At 39.0% G+C, this 15,913-nt stretch overlaps 2 protein-coding genes across 2 annotated transcripts in view; one reads left to right on the forward strand and one right to left on the reverse strand.

The window, feature by feature from the left end:
• Positions 1-4,580: 4,580 nt before the first annotated feature.
• On the forward strand, positions 4,581-5,762 carry LOC142196751 (cysteinyl leukotriene receptor 1-like). The gene has a single exon (XM_075266726.1). It carries the CDS (start codon positions 4,624-4,626, stop codon positions 5,662-5,664), a length of 1,041 nt encoding a protein of 346 aa, XP_075122827.1. The 5' UTR covers positions 4,581-4,623; the 3' UTR covers positions 5,665-5,762.
• Positions 5,763-9,895: 4,133 nt separating this feature from the next.
• The window catches only part of LOC142198013 (arylacetamide deacetylase-like), a 43,942-nt gene continuing 37,924 nt past the window's right edge, over positions 9,896-15,913 (reverse strand). Inside the window, exons 4-5 of the mRNA XM_075268805.1 lie at positions 13,825-13,996; positions 9,896-12,141 (exon numbers count right to left, since the gene is read on the reverse strand). Coding sequence (XP_075124906.1) covers positions 11,527-12,141; positions 13,825-13,996 — 787 coding nt within the window. The 3' untranslated portion in view covers positions 9,896-11,526. The remainder of the gene's footprint in view (positions 12,142-13,824; positions 13,997-15,913) is intronic.

Below are 15,913 nucleotides of genomic sequence, written 5' to 3' on the forward strand. Positions count from 1 at the left end.
TCACCTTCAAAGGCGTATGGAGACTTACAAAAGCCTTTTTTTGCTCCACTGGTGGATTTTGGGACAATATGCAAATCTGTTTTCCAAGATGTAAATAGGAAACCAGTGCCTCTGCTTGCTGCCCTCTAGGGGCATTACCCTTAAACATCATGCCCGACTTTTTCAACATGCCTTAATGCTATGATGCAGGGTTTAGCCAAATCAGTATCCTCAGCCAGTCATTTTTTGAGCAACATTTGTTTGTCTGTTTCGAGAGGGACCAGGAAGCAGAGGATTCTCTCCAGACGTATTCAATAGACAATGAAGTGATTATTATTATAATAATTTATATAGCACCATCATTGTCCGCGGTGCTTTGTGTTGCAATATATTTACATAGGCAAAACAGTGTAGAAAAATTTCAAATATATTACACTCGTATATAGCTTAATGTCATATTGTAGTTGTTCTTACTGTTACAGTGATCAGAACACAGAATTTCACAGGTTTAGCTCAAGCTAGTACATATGCCAACAAATCTAACATAACAAAGAAGAAAAATATGCAGATGTAACAGAGGTAAATTTGTCATTTAACATTTTCTTGATAATTTACTATAGCAAGGCAGATGGCACAAAAGGTTGTGTGAAATGACAAACTCAAAGCGAATGTCACATGAAACTCTTGAAATTCTTTGCACAGACGTTGGTTTGTAGCTGCCACTAGATGGAGCCTAGGAGTTTACGGAACTCAGTAACATCACGTTATGCATTAAGTGTTGCCATCGGCTTATTATCATGTGATAAAACTTGTACATATAAAATAGATATAAACAAAATATAAACAATAATTCATTGCAAAATAGTTGTGTAATGAAAGAAAATTCCAGTCATAGAGAGTCTCACTATTTTTTAATGCCACGCTGCTCTTGGAAATCATAAGTGTAAAAGTTAAGGTCTCATTACATTGCCCAATAATCAGGGCAATTATAGAGAGCAAACATTCCAGGGGACACTCATTGCCTGATAGTGCTATGCTTGGTGGGAGGCTGATTGTAGCTCTTAACCAATATAAAAACTGCACAATTATCAGCAGTACATTGGACTTTCCATCGAAACCTGTGTAACATTTCGATGCAAGCCATGCCGATTTATGAGGTTACTAGCTGGTACCCGCGACTTCGTCTGCGGTGATTGTAGCAGTGGGTATATACAGGCGCGGGTAAGGTTTTCGTACTGTGTATAAGGTATAGGATATGAAATGTAACTTTGTATCTTGTTTTTGCTGTAATTCAGAGAATACGTGAGACTTTTGTGTTGAAGTTACTTTGTATTTGAGCTGCTATATATACGGTGTTGTGAGAAACTTTACATAGTGACTTTGGGACAGAAGTATTTGAAGTTAACCCCTTCCCGCCGATGGCATTTTTTTATTTTGGTTTTTCGTTTTTGACTCCCCTCCTTCTAAACCCCATAACTTTTTTATTTCTCCGCTCCCAGAGCCATATGAGGTCTTAATTTTTGCGGGACAAATTTTTCTTCATGATGCCGCCATTAATTATTCTATATAATGTACTGGGAAGCAGGGGCAAAATTCTGAATGGGGTGGATTTGAAGAAAAAATGCATTTCTGCGACTTTCTTACAGGCTTTGGTTTTACGGCGTTCACTGTGCAACCAAAATGACATGTCCCCTGTATTGTGTGTTTCGTTACGATGCCGGGGATACCAAATTTATATGGTTTATTTACATTTTGACCCCTTAAAAAAATCCAAAACTGTGTTTAAATTTTTTTTTTTGAAAAGTCGCCATATTCCGACAGCCGTAACTTTTTTATACGTCCGTGTACGGGGATGTATAGGGCGTCTTTTTTTGCGGGACCGGGTGTACTTTGTAGTTCTACCATTTTCGGGAAATGTTATTGCTTTGATCACTTTGTATTCAAATTTGTATCAGAATCAAAACAGGGAAAAAACGGCGGTTTGGCACTTTTGACAATTTTTCCCGCTACGGCGTTTACCGAACAGGAAAAATATTTGTATAGCTTTGCAGAGCGGGCGATTTTGGACGCGGGGATACCTAACATGTATGTGTTTCACAGTTTTTAACTACTTTTATATGTGTTCTAGGGAAAGGGGGGTGATTTGAATTTTTAATCCTTTTTATTTGTTTTTATTTTTTTTTCACTTTCTTTGAAACTTTTTTTTTTGCATTTATTAGACCGCCTAGGGGTATTGACATGGGTGGGCGGTGTCGCGGATTGTCAGAGCGGTGGGAGTCGGCAAACATGGCTGCTCCGGAGCGTTAAAGAGAGCCTCCTGGAGTATCGTTAAGGTGAGGGGCAAAGTGGTAAAGTATATGTATATGTGATTGTGTGGGGTTAGGGGCTAGGCTGTAGATGGCAATATGAATTTTGTGGCTTGCTATGGTCCAAAGTGTGTGAGATTGCAGAGATGGTGGTGTGAGTTTGGGTTTTGTGGGGGTCCTGACACAAACGTATGTGCGCTGTTGTGACGAAAAGTAGCCTATTGCGCAATCGGGTGTATTAACTATGTGTGTGGAAAATTTCAGCCAAATCGGTCGAGCGGGTTTTGCGTGATTGAGGAACAAACATCCGAACATCCAAACTCACAAACCCACAAACTTTCACATTTATAATATTAATAGGATTGTTGCTGCTTCTTCTATACCTGCATCTTCAGGTGTAAATGTAGGACTCTCACACTGCTGCTCTCACTTTTGAAAGAGTCTCTATTAAAGACGAGCCAAAATCTGGTGCATTAGTAGAAATGGCTGAACCTTTCAAAATTCGTTTCATGTTCAGGTTTAGCGGCTCAGGTCTCCAGTTCGTTTCCGGATAAACAAGTTCAGTAAGAACTACACTTTAAATTGGCTTAAAGCATAGTATAGGATTCCCTTGGGGCTCCTGAGAACCTATCTATCCAATTTCTAGCTCTCTAAGACAAACACAGCCCAAGTTAAGTTATCGTGAAAGTGACATTATTATAATCTGGCGTTTCGTCAGGCCACAGAGTATGATAGATGGACGCCCAGGGGAAGTGTAAAAAAAGACAAAAAAACCCCCATTAATACTCACTTTCTGTTACGCCTCTTGGGCTTCGTCTTCTGTGACATTATCAGCCTGGAGGTCAAGACAGGCCTCAGAACTGAATCCAGACCAATGAGGAGGCCCAATAGAGTTAACTGAAGGTCAGTATTAATATTTTTTTATTTTTGTCACTTCAATTTACCTCAATACCCCCCTCAAATTCCCCCCTGAAATCTGCCTCCCATTCATTTCAATAAGATGCAGTAGCTGATTTTTTTAGCAAGTGGAAAAAATGTCTTCTGCTCATTCTTCAGAAGGATTCTCCACCTGAGAACTACCATTGAAATGAATGGGAGGCAAAAAAGACACCTTTTCCGTTGATGGGGAATTAGGCACGAAATTTGTCAAAATCCACTCAAAGAATTTGGAATTTGGCACTGCCCAATATAGGCAAAATACACTGGCACTCTTCTGCTTAAAATTGTTATGTGTGAACACTAAGGATGGGAGAACCTCTGAAGATTTGTTTTGTTTGGTCTTTGGACAAAGCGTTCCTCCGGTTCGGTTTAGTGCAACCTTGTTCTGATAGAACCAGATGTCGAGTTATTATACTCTGGGGTCTCTGCCGGTGTAATGACACAGAGACAGAAGCATCATTACACCAGTGTGACTCACCAAGTGTCATTATGTTACTGTGACTCACATGACTGCTTAGGCCCAATCACAGGCCTCAGTGATCCACAATGTCATTCAGAAGGCCAGAATAGGCCCAAAAAGAACACAGCAGAGTCCAGAGTTATGGTTGCTCATGTCCCAGCACCTCTGCTTAAATCTCTGGGGTCTGAAGAGACCTAAGAGTATAATAATGGCAGTTCCAGTTTGGATGTGTTCGGTCCAAACAAAAAGTACCTGACAAACATCAAAAATATTTGTGAGACAAATCCCAAATGGTTTTCCCTATATATACTCACCTTCAGTAGTCTCCTGTGTGCTTGCCAATACAGTTTACTTGCTACTGCAAACCCAGGCAATCACCCATTTCACACATATTATACCCTGCCCTTGTGTACGCAGGTTGTATATGCAGAGTTAAATGTCAACCACCCAGACGCTGAAGTCATCAGATGATCAACAAGTGGTTAAATGATCAATCATAGATTCATTCTATAACAGATTCTAATAGATCCCATTGATCCATATTGGAGTTCTATGCCTTTTTTCCAATTGATTACTATACTTTTTGACTTAGTAAGAGCAATGAAACCCTACATAATGAGAGCCTAAATGTCATTATGAATATAGTTCTACTGGCACAATCCTACTCCAATTATATATCAGTTTGATAATAGGGATATATCCTTCCTTACCTTTCGTTTTGACTCAACATATCTGAGATATGTAGCAGAAGGCAAACAACTTAAAAAACAAACAAACAAAAAACATTTTTGTGACACTCCAACATTATATGTCTATCCTATATGAGACACCTAATTTGAGCTAAGGTAGGGTTTAACCATACAGCTACAATACTTGTTGTATTGCTAAGTCTGAGTCCTAACATACAACATAAAACGCCCTTTGTTTCTATCTTTCTAGATGAACACCAGTGAAGAAGATGCCATACACCCTTGTCCTATAGAAGATGACTACAAGCATGTGGTGTATACAGTTGTCTATATCATTGTTTTCATCAGCGGCTTGGTCTTTAATGGTGCTGCTGTGTATGTTTTTTGCAAAGTCAGGAAAAAGAAAAGTATTTCCACTGTTTTCCTACTAAACCTCGCAGTGGCTGATCTTCTATTTCTATTTTTCCTGCCTCTGAGGATCACCTACTTTCAGAAGAATGGGACTTGGATTTTTGGAGACTTTTTGTGCCGTGTGACTACATTCTCCTTCTATTTCAGCATGTATTCGAGTATATTCTTCTTGGCTTGTCTGAACATTTTCCGCTACATATCAGTGGTGCAACCAGAAACAATTAAAGCGAAGACAGCCATTAAAGTTTGTGTGGTTGTTTGGGTTTTTACAGGTCTAAGTACAACTCCTTTCCTACTTTCTGGTACCACTATTCGGGAAAATGTCATCAGGTGCTTTGAACCTGCTTTGATATCAGCATGGAAGAGGGTAATGTATATGAACTATTTTGCTTTGGTTGTTGGATTTCTACTCCCTTTCCTGGCCATTGTGGTTTGTAATGGGTTGCTCATCAGACACATTGTGACTATGCCTATGGAAAAGAAAACCATTCGAAAGCATGTTACTATGATAGTCTTGATTCTTTTGGTTTGCTGTGTCAGTTTTTTGCCATACCATGTTCAAAGGACAGTTCATCTCTATTACCTGATTCATCATCCAAACTTATGCACCTTACATGCTGTTCTTCAGAAGATTGTGGTGACAACACTTATCTTAGCTGTTCTGAACACCTGCTTGGATCCTCTCCTATATGTATTTATAGGCCATGGTTATAAATCATGGCTGCTACTACTCTGCAAGCCCAAACAAGCTCCAAATGTAAAAGCTACATCTACTGATTCAAGTGGTATCAATGAGGAAATGGTAGAGGAAATCCCAATGAATGGAAATGGTCGAAGATCAAGTAATGAACAATGTAGCAATGTACCACTTAATTGCTAGAACCTCCATTCTATTTACTGTATATACATGCATGAGCACAGATTTATATTATGTCATATGTTTTCCTGCTGAACTAATGAAATTAAAGATTCATAAAAATAAAGGCTATACTGAAAACATGTAAAAGAAGAGCATGGACTCCTAAATGTTTAAACATAAACCATTGGGTTATTCGTAAAATAATCTGAAGATGAGAGTTTGGATGACAGTGAAAGGAGGGCACTGACCAACAGTGACATGCCTTTTGTGAAGACGTCACAGTGGAGGAATATGATTGGCTGTTGCAGTCATCCTAATGGGATGTCACTGTTGACAGGGTGCCTGATTATGGAAAATCTGACCTTCCCCCACTACAATTGATGGACCAAGGAAAGGTGAGTGCTGTTGTTTTTTTTTTATTATTTTATTTTACAGCCCTTATCAGCAGAACTGTTAAAGGATACTTGAGTTTTCATCAAAAAATTCATCTGCAGGTTCCCACTGGGCAGTCTATCTAGTCCTCTTATGGCTGTAGCATATTTTGTATTTCTGTCTGAAACATGGGCATGTACAATAGAAAGCAGTCTATCTTCAATCCATTATTACTATTACTGATTTCTTAACATGGCATTCTGCTAGAAGTAACTGTAAAACATCACCAAGTAACTCAGAAAAGCCCACGGCAACATACTTTAGGAGATCAATGGACACTAGACTCCAAATAAAGGTTGTGATTCAGCTAAAAAATCCCTGAGCAAAAGAACCCAAATCTGAACATCATCAGAGAAGTTGCTTACCGTCTATGACTAACATCCTATCAGCAATAACACAATCAGCTAGTCTGAAGTAGATAGACCTAGTGGCAGGGGCTTGAGAGTACTTTTAAGACAGTAAATAGCAAACGTTTTAAGTAAAGTGCAATACATTTTGGTCTAGAAAAACGTTCTATCAAATGAGACTAAGTTGTCTGAAAACTTATTAAAGTTCCACTAAGCTTTTAAGAATCATTTTTGCTGTCAAAGGCGTATTTAGTCTTTAAAGTGTTAATGTGTCAGTACTTTATAATCAGTGTTCCCAATACGCCATTGCCCTGGAGAACTTTTGCCCCCAACCTAGATATAACTCATTTCTATGAACTATACAATTTTACTTATTACAATTTAAACTTAGAACAAAAGGCCTTCCAAACCTTACAGTAATTGTCAGCATAGTTAGAACGCAGTGGCCCCTTAAATAGGAAAGTCATGCTTTAGAGATTACATTTTAATCTTCTGCATGCTAATAATGGTTTTTAATACTTGAGAGCCATTTCACTTGAATAGACATTTACTTTAATGGACAATGACTTCAGCTAGAATTTCAACATTTAAAGAAGACTTCACTTATTGTATTCATGAAGGATCTTTTACCCCTTTCACCTGCAGATATTTTATCTTTTTTCATTTTTTGTTTTTCCTTCCAAAATCCAAAGCTTTTCAGTTCACAGAGGTAATGGAGAGATTAATTTTTGCTAATTAAATTGTACTTCCTAACAGTACTGTTTAATTTTCTATAGAATGTACTGTGAAATTGGAAAAACAATCAGAATGGGCAGCTACATCTGTGTTCTCCCCTACCTGTTCCCATGGCTGGATATGTTACCACAAGATAAACAGCTTTTCTAAACAATTTGGTTTGATGACAAGTTATCACAAAATGATATGCTATCCATTGGAGGAGAATTGCAGCCTTTGAAGGCTTTTGCTAGCAAGGTGTGATATTGTGTTAAATTGGTTTCAAGACAAATTTGAATCCTATCTACATTGGACATTGGGTGTGATCTATTTGAGACAACTTCCAAAATGGTTTTAGGTTCAGGTTCAGATGTGGATGTGTAAAATTCTTTTTGTAACTGTTATTTACGTTGTGGAAACGCGGCTTCTTTTGTTGCAGATTTTGCTGTGGTTTTTTTTAGCCCAACCTAGGAGGGGCTACAAAAGGAATGGGAAATATATAGGAAGTTCTTATACTTCTACCATCTGCTCAATCCCCTCCTGACTTTGACTAAAAAAAAAAAAAAAAAATGCAACAAAATCTGCAACAAAAAGAACTGTGTTTCCGTAATGTGGGGCTTCAGCCTTAAAGAGGACCTTTAAGGTCCTCAGGCACCTGTGGCTTTATATGCTGCTAGAGAGCAGACAGTGCCGTTGCCACTGCTCTTCACTGTCAGAAGAATGTTTCTGACAGTCTGTGAGGAACACCTCTCCTGATAACACAGTCCATAGCTCTGTAGTAATAGTACTGTAAGGAGGCAGGGCGGCGTTCCTCACCTCTCAGCGTCATCACTGGGCTGTAAGGAACACCCCCCTCTGACAGTACAGCGCAATGAACTCTACAGTCAGTAGAGGCGTTCCTCACAGACTGTCAGAAACACCCTTCTGACAGTGAAGAGGTATGGTAATAGCACCAATAGCTCTTCATCAGAGTAACATAACAGGAAAGCCAATAGTGCGCTGAATGCAGATTCCCATGCCCTTATTCAATGGGGACCCCCAGTTAACAGGCTCTTATAAATAATAACTATGAAAAAAATGTCATTACTGGGAAAACCTCTGCAATATACTTTATGGATATGCCAACTACTGATTCTTGCCACAGTACAGAGATCCAAATATAGTAAACAGCATAATAATATTGCATTGTACATATTATACTTTTCTTTAATGAAATAATTCCACAAAAAATCATTTGCCTGTTCCATTTGCCACAGGCCTGGGTTAGACTCAAACCCCAATTTGTTTTGTCAGATTAGGTATATTTCAAGAGATGTACTGAAGAGCGCATACAACATAAGAATTTGTTAATTTACCATGTTGAAAAAAAAAAACACTTTTATTTGTAAAAAGAAAAGTTTCATCTTTAATAAAAAAAAGATTTATGAAATAAAGAGTAGAGAAATCATACATTCAATTGTAGTATTTGCAAAAAGATTTTCAATGAGACACCATAAAACAACAGATACTCCAGGATCACAAAAATTACATAAATGAAATATACTATGGTTTCATTGTAAAAGCCATGTACATATAGATTTCCATACCGAGTACATTTCTCAACAAATGGAATTGCATGTATAGACCCACACCCGCCTGTAAAAGTTGAAAAAGGTTTCTTTTAGGTAAAAAAGAAGGAAATTGTGAAATTAGAGGAAATTAAAGGGACTCTTAGGGCCCCTTCACACGGCTGAAACACGCGCGTTTTTTGCAAGTTTTTTTACGCGTGTAAAAATGAAAACGTCGTGTTTATGCGACATTTTAATAGACGGTGCGTAAACGCGGCGTTTTCTGTGCGTCTTTTGACCGCGTAAACGCACAGAAACGCCACGTTTACGCGCCGTTTATTAAAACGTCACGCGATGTTTTCATTTTTACACGCGTAAAAAAACGTGCAAAAAACGCGTGCGTTTCAGCCGTGTGAAGGGGCCCTTACACTTCCCCCAAGAATTTTCAATTGTCAACACCATGTTCCAAAGCACATTATAGTGATAAACAATAGGGTTGAACGATCGGGAACAGGGAAGATTGTATCCCAATCGGCGATCGAGCAAATTTCACGATCGGTATCAGGTTTGGCTGGAAAATGATCAGAAATTGGATTTTAAAATCGATCCTGAAATCTCAAGATCGGCTCAACCACAATAAACAATAGAGATGAGCAAACACTATTCAAAACAGCTGTTTCGAATAGCACGCTTCCATTCATTTCTATGGGAGCCTGCTATTCGAAACAGTTGTTTTGAATAGTGTTCGCTCATCTCTAATAAACACCGTTCCTTTGTTATGTATGTCACATTTGTAGATTTGGAGAAAAACTCCTCTACCTCCAGTACACCATCACCATTTACATAAGATGTGGAGATGAGCGAGTAGTGTTCGATCGAGTAGGTGTTCGATCGAATACTACGGTATTCGAAATACTCGTACTCAATCGAACACTACTAGCTGTTCGAAGTTTAAAGTTCGATACAGAACCAGCGTTGATTGGCAGAATGCTATACATTTTGCCAATCAACGCTGGTCCTTCTCTTACCTTTCCGAAGTCTTCTCCGCGCTGCGTCCCCGCGTCTTATTCCGGGTGGAATTCACTCTGCCTAGGCATCCGGCCTAGGCAGAGCCGACTGTGCATGCGCTGGCATGCACGCGCATACACACGCATGCGCAGTCGGCTCTGCCTACGCCGGATGCCTAGGCAGAGTGAATTCCACCCGGAAGAGGACGCGGGGACCCTGCGCCGGGAGAAGACTTCAAGCAGAATCCAGCCCGACCGTCACTCGTGGACTTGGTATGATTTTATCGAATGTTGCCTACCCCTGAAACGAGCATTTCCACCCATAGACTATAATGGGGTTCGAAATCCGTTCGAACAGTCGAACAGTGTGTGGCTGTTCGAATCAGATTTCGAACCTCGGACACTTTAGTGTTCGCTCATCTCTAATAAGATGTCAAAGTTGTTTTCTGTAAATCTACAAATGTGACATACATAACAAAGGTATATTGTTTATTAATGGAATGTCGTGGTTGTAGTTGAATATGCTTGGGGGAGGTGGTAGACCAGACTCCCTTACAGTTGCTAGGCTCCTAGGCTCCAAGTTTATCCTTCCTCAGTTGTTAGATTTGCTAAATTATCCCCCAGAATGTAGCAAGTTGCTAAATGTTGATTTGTGACATCCCCTTCCCCCTTAGAAGTGAACTTGTAATATTGAACATGCAGTCTGATCTGTGACATTGTGTTATATGAGGAGGAGGAGCTGAGCAGAATAATATGTAGTACTTTGAGAAAAATTATAGTATAACTAGTAATTCATTCATAAATACTCACTCTGGGTTTAGGAGTCCAGTAGGGTGTCCAAGTGACAGCCTTCTTTATATACGTGTGCATATAGAGATAGCTGTTAGTAAGGTGGTGACAGCTGCTGATCACCATTTTAGGCTAAAGCCCCACATTGCGGAAACACATCTTTTTTTGTTGCAGATATTTTTATGTTTTTTTTTTAACCAAAGTCAGGTGTGGATTCAGCAAAAGGGAAACGCATAGGAACTTCTTATATCTTTCCCATGTCTTTTGTAGCCATTCTTGGCTTTGGCTCAAAAAAATGCAGCAAAATCTGCAACAAAAAAAAAGCTGCGTTTCCGCAACATGGAGCTTTAACCTTACTGGCAGCTATCTAATGTGTATGGCTAGCTAAAGATCTCATGCAGTAAAAGCTATTGTACAGACATTATTGTCAAATCAACATTCTTCGAGGCTCCACTTTAATAATACATGGAGGCCATCTACTTACTTGTTCAATCCCCCATTGCTTCCAGATTCACTACTTTGGTGGCCTCTGTCTATTTTGGTTTCCCTCCTGCAATCATGAAATGCCACACATGTGACTACTGGAATCCCTGGCCTCGGTAGTAATATTTGTATGTACTACACAAGACCACGAAGAGCAGTGATTGGTGGTCACGTGAATGAATATGACATCATCACTGCATGACAAGTAAAGAGAGATTAACAGAAACCATCAGATCATTGAAAATTGAACAGGTGAGTAATTTTTTTTATTCTATTTTTCAACCCTTTTAAGGCCAGTGTAGAAATGTATTCATGCTTTGTTTCTTAGTCATATGTGGACAGATTATGTCGGCTGTCTTAGGATCTAAGGATATATTTTTCTAGTAATCCTCTAGTATTCCACCTATTTCAAGCAATTTTATTTTGATTTAAGTAAATACCATATGTTGACTACAATTTAATGGCAATGGGATGATAATCTTTATGTTTTAGAAGACACACAGAGGGACAAGAGGCTCTCAGATTTCAGAAGGTACAAAAAAATGAAACCTAAAACAATGTATTTCACAGGTTAGACTCAAGCCAGTTTAAGTATTTCTCCTCTATACGATGTGCTATAGAAACATCGAATGGCCAGTTGGTCATTAATAGTACGCCATGAAAGGTGTTGTCATAGTGTTCATGGACTACTTGTACCCCGGCTTTTCTGAGTCTTGACACATACATAAAGCCATCATCTCTAAGCACATCATACATGCATGTAACAACATATGCCATCGGTAGACCAGTCAACTTTTCATCTTCTGCCAACAAAGGAGACGCTCTCACGTCCAAAAGTCCTGGGTACTTTTTAACAAGCATTGTATTCTTGTTGTCAGTCGCAGGAATACTGTACACATGGTTCTTTTTCAGATTTTCAGGCAATAAGCTACTCCAGTTGACATTCTTAAATAGATGAGCCTCTTGAGACGGTATATGCTTGTTAGACATCATGGCTTCAAACAGCGATCGATCTGTGGTGAAGTATTCACTCCAGAAACGGGCCATCAGTGTCCTGGAGAGTATAGGCATGTAGCCATTGTCTCTGTAAGACGGAGTGTTAAGATCAAGACTTTGGAGAACTGGGTATATTAGCACTTGGATCTTCAGTTTCACATTGACTTCTGGGTCATGAAGCAGCTGTAAAAATCAACAAAAACAAACAAATGAGTGACTGTATAGGAGTCAGCAAGTATTCTAAGACATGCCGAGTCAAGTTTATTTTTGTTAAGAACACCGTGTTAGTTTACATTTCATTGAACTTTAGATTTTATTGAAATGTTTAAAAATGTGTTAGCATCGACAAGATACAAGTAAAGATACTTGCGATAGTTTACATTTACCTTATCGGACTAGGACAAAATTTTTGATGTCCTGATGTCCTGCACTTAAGTCCAATTTTGTCCACCACCCATTCCCACAACCAAGAATCTTCTGTACTTTGTTATATCCAGTTAACTCCAGTTCTTTGCATCCTTTAATAGGTACCTGTCTAGTGGTTCCCGGCAAAGTTGGAATCTTTCTATTTAGCTGCTAGTCTTCCCAAGGAATCAGTTAGTTAGTTTTGTTGCATGGAATGCTAATTAGACTCTCTAATGTCAAGTGGGTGGTGTCAGAATGATAAAAGGCACATAATATAAGCGCTCTGAGTCACACCTCCTTGCTTGCATACAGTATTAAACCTCATAGTGGCCCCTTCACCCAGTATTATGCCCCATTGTGGACATCTATGAACAATTATTATACTCTGGGATCTTTTCAGACCCCAGAGTATAATAATCGGAGTAAATCTCTGTTACTTACTTATTCCTGCACTCCTCACTGATGCCGGCCATCTTCAATGACATTCGGGTCGTCACGTGACCCAGGGGGCCTGCGTCGCAACGCATAAGGGCACAGGCCCCGGTCATGTGACGTCAGGGACGTCACACAAGTAGGCCCGAAGCCTGTCCGGAGCCAGTAGAGGTAAGTAACACTGTTTTTTTTATGTTCCTTACCTCTCCTGGGCCTGTGATCATTATACTCAGGGGTCTGAAAAGACCCCCCGAGCATAATAATAGTGTTTGTGGGGCCTTACTTACCGATCCCGGCCCCTGCCAGGTTCGGTAAGTAAATAAGGCCTGTTACGGCTGGAGTAACTCCAACTGGTAATGGCCTATTAAATAAAAACGCAGCAGTAGCGGCTGTCGCTGGGCCCCCTAATGTTCTGGGCCCTGTTGCAGCCACTACTGCTTCTTCCCCGCTAGTTACCTCTCTGTCCTTAGTCAATGTTGGCAAGGAGGTGCCTAGGAGGTCTCATACCAGTCTTTTCAGCCCTGATACCATTAGGACGTGGCTTACCTACTAAAGTATCAGAAGATGACTAGAGTTGATATTGGAGTCGATCACTTGCCTCAAAGGTATATTTTTTAAAGGCTGATCTTTAAGACCATATTGATGAATACCCTGCATGTTCTGTATAGATAGAGGCTTCGACTGGCCCACATAACAGAGACCTACCCCTAGTAACAGAGACAATGAAGCTAACATAACTACTTACCTCACCAAGGCTCTATGTTATAAAAAAAACAAAAAAAAACAAATAAAAAATAGATTTTAAGATAAAGTAACATGGGTGAAATGGCCTTTATGTGCCTTCACAGCTGCAGAAAGACATACAGTATGGTCCGATAGCAAGCTATAGGCATCATATTATGAATCCATATAATACAGACTTTGTTATTGTGCATAATGTGATGGTAAAGAAAACCAGAGAGTTACTATAAGTACAAGGTTATCAGAAAGATAACTGGAAGTTATTAAATGATACATCTGTAGTCATACCTTTTGTGCTACAGCAGCAGCTAAATTTCCTCCAGCGCTGTCTCCAGATACAGCTATCCGATTAGGATCTACAGAATACTTTTCTAGATTTTTTTCTTGCAGAAAAAATGTAACCACATTGTACACATCATCAAATGGGATGGGGAAGTGAAATTTTGGTGCTAGGCGGTAACTGTGCAGAAACAAAATTCACATTAAAATCAAGAAATCAAAAAGAATCTAAAAGTAAATATTTTCAAGATTAAATAGAAAAATAAAATGTTCAGATCTGCAAAAAGAATCCAACACAGCGATGTTATCAGCGTGGTATTTCAGAGATATAGATAAATTACACTTACTGTATATACTCGAGTATAAGCTGAATTTTTCAGCCCAGTTTTTGTGCTGAAAAAGCCTCCCTCGGCTTATACTCTAGTCAGCAAAATATATATATATATATATATATATATATATATAGCAATGTATAGAATCTCCCATAAAATAGTGCAAAAAAAAAAAAGATTTATAAAAAATATGTACAAAAGTTGAAAATGACTGTGAAACACATACACATTAGGTATCTTGTGTCTGAAAGTGCCCGGTCTACTGAGTATAGGGTATCTGCAGTGCCCCTGTTCCGTCAGGAAGGGGTTAATACGAGCACTGCAGATACCCTATATTCAGCCAGACTGAATTCCAAGTGCGGGAAGAAAAAACAGTCCTCAAGCTCAGGGAATGGGCAGACTGACAACCAAAACACTCCCTCCCCTTTCCCAGCACCCAGCATCTACTGCACCCAAAAACTCCGACCATTTTAATTTTTGAAATTTTCCAGTAGCTGCTGCATTTCCCCCCTCGGCTTATACTCAAGTCAATAAGTTTTCCCAGTTTTTTGTGGTAAAATTAGGGGCCTCGGCTTATATTCGGGTCGGCTTATACTCGAGTATATACGGTACTCCACAAGGCAGTATTTTTCCATTTTGTACCTATATGTAAGTTTTTATGTCTAACTACTACAATTTCTTTATTAGGTTTATTTACTGAAAGTGTCGCTTTTTAAGCATAATTCCTTAATTAACCATGATGATATAGCAGGTTTATTTTTATGGGGTGACAATATTGCAGATATACACAACCTTCCTGCAATGTCTATATAGATAGATATTTTCCTGTAATGGATAATAGTTCATTAACAAAATCAGAACTTCATCTATGTGCTAACATTTCTTATAGTATACAGTAATTAGGTTGTCATGCTCTATTACCCACTTCAGTACTGGGCCAATTTCTGTTTCAGACCCAGACACATTTTCAGGTTTTTTTGTATGTGCGGTTTTGAGGGTTATAACATTTTTAGCATTTGTGTTATTCAGTTAATTTCTGCTTCTTTTTTTGGAGACACAGGGCTTTATTTTTATGTTGTTTTAATGTTTGCATGTTTTTTTTTTTTTTTTTTTTTTTTTTTTTTATATCCAGCAAAATATAAGCAATAACACATAAGAGGCCAATACTGCATAGCAAGTGTGGAGAAACTCACATAGCAAGCAATAAATAGAAAAAAACTTCCTCACTCTAATAGTATAAAGCTATTCAAGTTTATTAGTATCTAAACATAAAAAACATACAGATACAAATAACATCATCCATGTACCATGCCACCAAAGGACACGCATTTCACCTGCCCGAAGCCAGTAGAGGTAAGTAACACTGTTTTTTTTATGTTCCCTTACCTCTTCTGGGCCTACAATCATTATATTCAGGGGTCTGAAAAGACCTCTGAGTATAATAATAGTGTTTGTTGAGCCCGCAGCCTTACTTACCGATCCCGGCCCGTGGGTGAAGCCCATTGGAGTCGGCAAAATGTGCATCGGGCGTGTCCTTTGGTGGCGTGGTAGGTCTGTTTGGTAACAGTGTGATGTGGTAAAAATAGGTCATGCATTTGTCTTTGTCATTGCCTATAGACCTTTCAGTTGATGATTATATTTAGTTCTCTATAGCCATATAATATATACTATGATCTTATGGGCATATATATTGCTTTTTGCAGCTACTCTATTCACTACCTATTACTTATTGTGTTACCCTGTACTACACATACCACCTTGGTGTT

The sequence above is a fragment of the Leptodactylus fuscus genome, chromosome 3 (genome assembly GCF_031893055.1).
Source record: "Leptodactylus fuscus isolate aLepFus1 chromosome 3, aLepFus1.hap2, whole genome shotgun sequence".
Classification (NCBI taxonomy): domain Eukaryota; kingdom Metazoa; phylum Chordata; class Amphibia; order Anura; family Leptodactylidae; genus Leptodactylus; species Leptodactylus fuscus.

Excerpts from the sequence above, each read along its gene's own strand:
- LOC142196751 (XM_075266726.1), top strand. The coding sequence starts at position 4,624 with ATGAACACCAGTGAAGAAGATGCCATACACCCTTGTCCTATAGAAGAT.